This window comes from Lucilia cuprina, chromosome 2 (genome assembly GCF_022045245.1).
Source record: "Lucilia cuprina isolate Lc7/37 chromosome 2, ASM2204524v1, whole genome shotgun sequence".
Lineage (NCBI taxonomy): Eukaryota > Metazoa > Arthropoda > Insecta > Diptera > Calliphoridae > Lucilia > Lucilia cuprina.
In genome coordinates this window covers 9,496,023-9,505,181 of record NC_060950.1, presented here as the reverse complement: position 1 = coordinate 9,505,181, position 9,159 = coordinate 9,496,023, and the positions used below count along the sequence as shown (strand labels likewise).

Here is a 9,159-nt window from a genome sequence, read left to right as displayed (position 1 = left end):
CTATTTGTAAAAAACCAAAATAAAGATACAGTTTATAAAAGCTATTAAGTTGTGTGAAATGTTAAGTATTAACAAAACTCACATAAACGTAATAGCAACGTTTTTCAAGTTTAAAGAAATTATGTTTAAATTGTTTATATTTGTGATATTTTTAAAAGGTAAATTTACTATTTAAATAATTTAAATTTTATTAAAAAAAGTTTATTTATTTTTTGTAACAGGTTTTTGTTTGGCAAATCCTTTTGTGGGTTTATTCGATCCCAAATGTGTGGTTATACGCAATATGAAGTGTCCCAATGAAAACGTTACCTTTTGGCTGTATAATAAGTAATTTAGCTTTTTTTTCTAAAATTATTTCTATTTTTAAAACATTTCAAAATTTTCTTTAAGACAAACTGCTGATTCACCTATTAAACTGGATCCCTTAAATCTCCAGCCTAAAGATTTTCAACCTAGAAAACCTTTATTTATTGTTTTACACGGCTATACGGGCGATCGTGACTATTCACCAAATCGTTATATTAGACCCGCTCTTCTAGAGTCTCAAGATGTTTATGTTATTTCCGTGGATTATGGTGCCTTAGTTCCTTATCCTTGTTATTTTGCTGCTGTAGAAAATTTACCTTTAGCCAGCAAATGTTTGGCTCATTTAATTAATAATCTTGTCGATCAGGGTGTTGTGGACAACGATGATATTCACATGATCGGTTTTAGTTTGGGTGCTCAGGTGGCGGGACAAACTACTAATTATCTTAAGAGGCGACTTAAAAGAATTACCGGTAAGTTGTGCGATAAGAAGTCATAGATTTTAATATAAACTTTTATTTTTTCAGGTTTAGATCCCGCTAAACCCATGTTTATTACCGTTGGTTCAGATCGTAAACTTGATCCTACCGATGCTGAATTTGTAGATGTTATTCATACAGATGTTTTGGGTCGTGGTATGCTAAGAACAATGGGTCATGTAGATTTTTATCCTAATATTGGACCCTATCAACCGGGTTGTCAGGAGGAAAATATGGAGGGTATGTTTTTTTTTTTTAAGAAATTATTTCTCTTATAGAAAATTCTCTTATTTGAAATTCTCTTTTTTATTATGAAATTTTCGGAAATTTTCTCTTTAATTGAAAAATTCTCTTCTTTTCATATTTTTTAGAAGTATTATCTTTTTTTTTAAGATTTTTGAATATTTTTTGTTTTTTATAGAAAAATTTCAAAAATTGTATATAAAAAGAAAAGATTTTATATAAAAAAGAAAAAATTTCCCAAAAAATATTAAGAGATAGAAAAACGCAGGAAGTATCCGAAAATAAAGAGAAAATTTTTAAAAATAATTTATAACAGAACAGAAATTTCTTGATTTATAAAAAAAATTATAGAAAATATTAGAAAATTTTTTCTTTAAAACAAATTTATACAAAATATTGAAAAAATGTTTTGTAAAAAAAGAGAAAAAGAAAATATCCGAAAATTATTGATAAAATAAAGTGAAAATTTTAAAAAATAATTATAACAGAAGAGAAATTTCTTGATTTATAAAAAAAATTATAGAAAATATTAGAAAATTTAAAAATTAGAAATTTTAAAACAAATTTATACAAAATATTGAAAAAATGTCTTCTTTTATAAAAAAAACGTCTCTTTTTCTCAAAAATTTCTCTTTTTTATAAAAAAAATTTCTCTTTCTACAGAAAATTTCGCAAAATTCAATTTTTTTTACAAAATTTTAGTAAATTTCACTTTTTGTTAAAAAAGAATCTTAAATTTTTTTATATTGAAAATTTTTAAATATTTCTCTTTTTTATAAAGAAAGTATGAAAAAATGTCTTTTTTATTTTTTTATTGAATTTTTCTTAAGAAAATATTAAAAAATGTTTTTTTTATAGAAATTTTCCTCTTCCTTTTGAAATTCTTTTTTTAGTAAAAATTTTAAAAAATTCCCTTTTTTAAGAAATATAAAATATTTCTGTTTTTTATTAAAAATTTTCTAAAATGTCAATTTTTTAAGGGAACATTTCAAAAAGTTTCTCTATTTTATAAAAAATTTAAAACAAATCTTCATTTTAAAGAATATTTTGTTACATTTTTCTTTTTATAAAAAAATTTTCGAAAACATTTTCTTTTTTTAATTTCCATTTTTTATACAAAAATTTCAAACATCTATCTTGTCCTATTTCTCCTTTTGATACAAACAATTTTCGAAAATTTCCTTTTTATAGAAAAAAAAATAAATTGATTTTCTCAAATCAAATCGATTTTTATTTAAATTGTCGCATATTTTTAAAGAATAAAATGTAAAAAAATTTTCTAAAAAAATGTTTCATTTGTTTGGAATTTTTACAAAAAAATTTCTTTTTATAGAAAATGTTTTAAAAATTTCTTCTATTTATGTATACTTTCTTATAGAAAGTTTTACACAAATTTTATATGGAACTTTAAAAAATTTCGAAATTCTTCTTTTTATATAAAGTATTGATACATTTCTCTTTTTGATTAAAATGTTCCAATAATGTAACTTTTTTAATAAAAATGTTCCAAAAATTCAAATTTTAAAAAAAAATGTTTAAAAAGTTTAACTTTTTTATTAAAAATTTTCAAAGAATTTCCCTTTTTTATATAAAATTTTCAAAATTTTCGAAAATTTCCTTCTTTTACATTTATTTTTTATACCCTACACCACTATAGTGGGGAGGGTATTATACGTTTGTGCTAATGTTTGTAACATACAAAAATATTGGTCCAATACCCACCTTAAAGTATACCGATCGATTCAGAATAATTTTTTGAGTCGATTAAGACATGTCCGTCTGTCCGGCTGTCTATGTAAACCTTGTGCGCAAGGTACAGATAATTTGATGAAATTTGGACCAAGAATGTTTTTTGCCACAGGGACGAAGCCTATTGAAAATGGTTGAAATCGGTCCATTATTTCACCTAGCCCCCATACAATCGTACCTCTCGATTTAAATTTTTTATGCCATAATTACGTCAAATATTCTATTATCTCTCTGAAAATTGGCAGTTTTATATAAGTATAAATGACACTGTAGATTTTCGTAAGGATCAGCCCTTATTTGACCCTAGCCCCCATACAAACCCCTCTTCAAAAAATGTCTTAAACGTCTAAAATTGACTTGTAACCATTTGTATCGCAATGAAACTCAACAAAACTAACTGTTATTTAAAAATATATCCTTTTCCAAAATTTGCCGAGGATCGGCCCATATTTGACCTATAAAAAGCCTCATTTAGAAATTTTAGTTTTTTTTATCAATAAATTGCTTAAAGATTTTGGAATTATGGTAATATTCAACATAAAAGTTTCTTTATAAAAAATAAAAATTTTAAAAATATACTCATGGTGTAGGGTATTAATTGTTCGGCCATGCCCGACTATACTTTCCTACTTGTTTTTTAATTTAAAAAAGTTTTAAAAATTCTAATAGTTTACCAGATATACGAAATTTTGTATTTAATTCATAAAAAGTCCGCATGTTAGTCTCTAAATGTTCACATGAATGTCAAAGATCTTCATGTAGAATTTGAATATTCTAGTTCTAATAGTTTCTCCGATATACCAATTCTTTTACTTAATTCATATGGGGACTTATAGCCCCCCAGATGAAAGTTCGCCCTTTTGTCCCCAAAATGTTCAGATGTGTAATAAACTTCTTCTTGCAAAATTTGAAGAATCGTGTCTTATTAGTTTCCCAGACAAAACAAAATTTTTTATTTAATTTATATAATTTATATAAACGCCCTATCCAAAGTCCTTTCGTTATTTTCTGAATGTTCACATGAATGTCAAAGTTTTTGAATTGAAATTTCAAGATTCTATCTCTAATAGTTTATCAGATATAAACATTTGTTTCAATTTAATCTATATATGTATGAGTTTCAAGCCACCTTTCCCATGATGAAATTCTACTCTTTTACTTTCCAAAGTGTTCAGATGAATATTTAAATTCTTAGTGCAAAATTTTGTTCTATTAGTTTCCCAGATAAACGAATTCTTGTATTTTATTAATATGAGAGGTACCACTCCCCTCATGGGTAGTCCGCCAATTTATTACGCCAAAATTTTTTTTCGCAAATTTTTAAAATTCTTACTATAATGGTTTCCAAGATAAACGGACTTTTGTATTTAATTTATATGGAAGGTGCCACACCCCCTAATGCTAATCGGCCCAATTTTTGTTTTTAATATCATATAGATATTAAAGTTGCTCCAACATAATTTAAAGATTCTAACTATTATATTATCTCAGATATACAAATTTAATATATTCTTAATATGGGCGTGGCATGTCGCCCAACTTAAAATTTCAACATAAAGACAAGCTTATAGTTTCTTCCAGAGATGAAGGGAAGTTTATTATTTTTTCCTTAAAAGAATATTTGAATTTCTCTTCAATCTATTCACAGATCCTGGCAGTTGTAATCACGATCGAGCTCCGCAATATTATGCCGAATCTATACGCAGTAATAAGGGTTTTTGGGCTTATAGTTGTCCCAGTTGGCTGCACAATATCTTTGGCCTGTGTAATACTCAATCAAATGATGAAATAATGGGATTTCATGTTAATCAAAGGTAAGAAGAGTTCATTGCTAAAAATATATATTAAATTTTAACATAATTCCAGTGCCTCAGGTTCATTCTTCCTTAAAACTGCTAACCAAACCCCCTTTGCTTTGGGACCCTTCCCACCAAGTTCCCAGTCTCAACATCGTAATTTACCAGTACTCTATGATTACAGAGATATATATGATGATGAATTTGAACCTCAATTGCGTAAAGCTTTTGTCGATTGGACTGATAATGAATTTGTAGAATTTCGTAAATTCAAACATTTCAATGAAAAACTGAATGATATAAAACCTTAATAAAAAGCCCGTTTAATAAATTTATAGGTCTATAATCTAAGCATGTGTATGGTATTATTAGTGATTAAACCCATGTATTTTTAATAATTATTTATAACAGTAATAATCGAATAATTAAATAAAATTTGTATATTTCTAAGGTCATTTCTAATATTATTCTATTCTATTTTTAAATTTATAACTTTTTTATTTTCAATTTTCTTTTTTTGTATATAAACAAAATTGTCATACAAATATAAAAATTTATTATTAGAATTTTTGTTAACGACAAATATGAAACTATTTAGTTTTTATTTCATTTTAACGGTGGTAATAGAAAGTGAGTGATTGTGTGTGTTTTTTATTAAATTTTCATAGGAAATTAAAAAGTAATTAATATTATTTTAAACAATTTATTTTTTTTTTTGTTTTTAATTTTATAAATTTAGTTATTTTAAGTTTAAATGCTTCGGCTAGTGCTTTTATTAGAAGACATAAAAATAATCGTTTACATTGCTATTATGCCGAGGATCAGTGTCCTAATAAGGATATACAATTTTGGTTGTACACCAAGTAAGTCGAGTAAAAGAAAATTTTCGTACATTTTTTAATTTATAGAAAATTTTTAAAAAGTTCCTCTTTTTATATAAAAAATTTTTCGAAAATTTAATTTTTTTATACCCATCATTATACATCGAATTATTCACCTAAATCCTATAAAAGTGTATATATATTATGGATCCTTATTAGATTCTGAGTCGATCTAGCCATGTCCGTCTGTTTGTACGTCCTTCCGTCTATCTGATGAAATCACGTTATGGACCACACGGGAGAAACTAGATAATTGTAATTTTGGGTAAATTTTCTGGATTGACAAGATTTGTTTGGCATTAAAAATAGGCAAAACCGGTAAACTTGCCCCCATACAAATAAGTCTTATGTGAACGTATATCTCCTAATTATGGAACGATGCACATAAAGCTTGAGCATAATTGATCCTACCCCCCAAATAAGACCCCTTTCGGAAATTAACTTAAACAATTATTCCTGTCTCAGAAAAGAGAATGAAATTCGGCATAAACAAGTTTTGTATGCGCGAAAATCTCTCTGCTAACTTCTGTAAAGATCGATTTCTTATTGATTATACTCCTCATATTAGGTCCGGCACCGAAAATTACTATAACCTTTATTACTGGCTCAGAAGGTGAGAATCGATTTATATTTGACCATAACCCCTGTTATGAGCATCGTTCCAAAATTGACCCTACCCCACGTATAAGGTCCACTTCGGAAATTTACTTAAACAATTATTCCTGTATCAGAAATGAAAATGAAATTCGGCATAAACAAGTTTTGTATGCGCGAAAATCTTTCTGCTAACTTTTGTGGAGATCGGTTCATAATTGACTTTACCTTAATGGTCCCGTTCTAAAAATTACTTTAACGTTTATTACTGGTTCAGAAATAGGAATACAGCGATGAGATTCGAAATAAACAAGTTTTGTTTGCATCAAAATGTCTCCATCAACTTTTGTGAGAATCGATCTATATTTAATCATAACCCCCGTTATGAGAATCGTTCCATAATTGACCCCACACCCCCATATAAGCCCCCCTTCAGAAATTTTATTAAATAACTATTCCTGTCTCAGAAATGAAAATGAAATTCGGCATAAAAGTTTGTATGCGCGAAAATCTCTTTGGTTGTGTAAAGATCGGTTCTTAATTGACCCTACTCCTCATATTAGGTCCCGTTCAGAAAATTACTTTAATGTTTATTACTGGTTCAGAAATAGGAATACAGCGATGAGATTCGAAATAAACAAGTTTTGTTTGGATCAAAATGTCTCCATCAACTTTTGTGAGAATTGATCTATATTTGATCATAACACCCATTATGAGCATCGTTCCATAATTGACCCTACCCCCCATATAAGGTCCCCTTCAGAAATTGACTTAAATAACTATTCCTGTCTCAGAAATGAGAATAAAATTCGTCATTAACAAGTTTCGTATGAGTCAAAATCTCTTTACTAACTTCTGTGAGGATCTCAACTTTTCTATTAACTTTTGTGAGAATCGGTCTATATTTGACTATAACCTCCGTAAAATGACTTTATCGCTCATTAATAGCATAAAAATACGAGTACAACGATGAGAATTAAAATACTTCTACCAAATTTTCTGAGGATCGGTCAATGATTAAAAATTAAATTACCTATTTATAAGGAAGTAATTCTTTTCGGAACCCAGCAGAAATAAAGCGAAGTACTTCCAAAAGAATAACATTTAAGTATTACTACTTTAAAAGTAGCAATTAGTGAAATTTTTCACTTTCACAATTTCACTTTCGAATAACTACCAAAAAAGAGCATAAAAATTACATCTTGAGAATGACTTCGGAAGTAGTTAATTTGGAATTAAATAAAAAGGACATCCCTCCTATGACATGCTTGTGTTAAAATCATCACTTCTTTAGGTCTTTTTCAATACTTCTATGGAGTAAATTCTACTTCTTTTTCGCTTCTTTGGAAGTTATTTTTTTTGCTGAGTAATGATTTAATGGTGGGTATATACTTAAGATTCGGCATGGTCGAATATAACACTATTACTTGTTAAAGATGTTTTTAGAATTTTTTCAAAACCCTATTTTTTTGTATAAAAATTTTATCGAAATATTTGCTTTTAATAGAAAACCGTTCTTTCTTTATCTTTCTTATTTCCCAAAAGAGGAACTGAACAAAATCCCTTATTGCTGGATCTGCTCAATCTTAAGCCCGATTCATTTCCCGAACGTTTACCTTTAAAAATACTATTACATGGTTTGGGCCTAGATCACGATCTTTCACCTAATGAAGAATTACGTCCGCTACTTTTACAATACGAGAGAGTTTATATAATAAGTGTGGACTATAAAAATCTCTCAAGAGTTCTTTGTTTAACACCTTGGGCTCTACAAAATTGTCGTATTATAGCCAAATGTTTAGCTTTGTTAATAACAAATTTAGTGGATCAAATAATGTATTCACCGGATGATATACATCTAATTGGTTTTAGTTTAGGGGCACAAATTGCCGGTTTATCAGCGAATCATTTAAATTATAGAGTAAAGAGAATTACTGGTAAAATATAATTATATAAATCTTACTCTCAGAAAATGTTTAAATTTTTTTTTTCAATTTTAGGTTTAGATCCTGCTGGTCCAACTTTTGATACTGACAATATAAACGAACGTCTCGATCCTACAGATGCTCAATTCGTCGATGTTATACATACAGATCCACGTTTTCTGTCTATAAGTCGTGCAATGGGTCATGCTGATTTTTATCCCAACTATTTGAAACTTATACAACCTGGCTGTAGTCCCATCGAGGAGTATAGTAAATTAGAGAATAATACAATTTTGCCGACTTTTCCACAATATTATTTATATTTTAGGAGATTGTAATCATTTTCGTTCCAATAAATATTACGCAGAATCTATTGTAACTAATGTGGGCTTTTGGTCTTATAATTGTGGCAGTTATATGGAGTATTTATATAATCAATGTGCTAATTACTCAGGAATACCACATGCTTTAATGGGTTATTATTTGGACGAGAGGTAAGTAATAAGAGAAAATAACATGAATCAAATTCTTTCTTAAAATTTTCAAAAGATATCTGTTTGTATTTTTAATTTTCATAAATTTTCAGTGCCAGAGGTTCATATTTCCTTCAAACAAATTCCAATTCTCCCTATGCTCAGGGTCCGTTAGTTCAAGTCGAATTGCAGGTTGCGGACAGTATTGCTAAAGCTGCCATTAAATAATGTTTTGTAAAAACTTTTACTATTAAATAAAATTTACTTTAACAAAAATTCTATGAAAAGAAACGTTTTCTATAAAAACAAAGAAATATAGTTTAGTCTAGTCAATAGTTTAGTTTATAGTTCAGTCTATAGTTAAGTCTATAGTCTAGTCCATGGTCTAGTATAGTATGTAGTATAGTCTATAGTCTAGTGTATGGTCTAGCTTAGAGTCTTGTCTATACTCTAGTCTATAGCTGAAACCTTACTCTAGTCTATAGTCTAGTCCAGTCTATTGTCTAACCCAAAATCTAGTTTATAGTCTAGTCTAAACTTTAACCTATAGTCTAGTCTATGGTCTAGTCTGCAGTCCAGTCTGTAGTCTAGTCTATAGTCTAGTCTGCAGTCTAGTATATACTCTAGTCTATAGTCTAGTCTATAGTCTAGTCTATAGTCTAGTCTATAGTCTAGTCTATAGTTTAGTCTATAGTCTAGTCTATAGTCTAGTC

General features: G+C 28.1%; 2 protein-coding genes across 2 annotated transcripts; both read left to right on the top strand.

The window, feature by feature from the left end:
- The first annotated feature begins 58 nt into the window (after nucleotides 1–58).
- Nucleotides 59–4,884, top strand: LOC111683152 (pancreatic triacylglycerol lipase-like). The gene is made up of 6 exons (XM_023445200.2): nucleotides 59–158; nucleotides 222–327; nucleotides 391–779; nucleotides 834–1,025; nucleotides 4,426–4,591; nucleotides 4,644–4,884. The coding sequence occupies exons 1-6, from the start codon at nucleotides 59–61 to the stop codon at nucleotides 4,882–4,884; spliced, it is 1,194 nt and encodes a 397-aa protein (XP_023300968.2).
- Nucleotides 4,885–5,157: 273 nt separating this feature from the next.
- On the top strand, nucleotides 5,158–8,272 carry LOC111683153 (pancreatic lipase-related protein 2-like; the record flags this gene model as incomplete). The annotated part of the gene is made up of 4 exons (XM_023445201.2): nucleotides 5,158–5,203; nucleotides 5,313–5,436; nucleotides 7,594–7,985; nucleotides 8,049–8,272. Coding segments are annotated over exons 1-4 (786 nt in total), but the record flags the coding sequence as incomplete, so codon positions are not given.
- Between the last annotated feature and the right edge of the window lie 887 nt (nucleotides 8,273–9,159).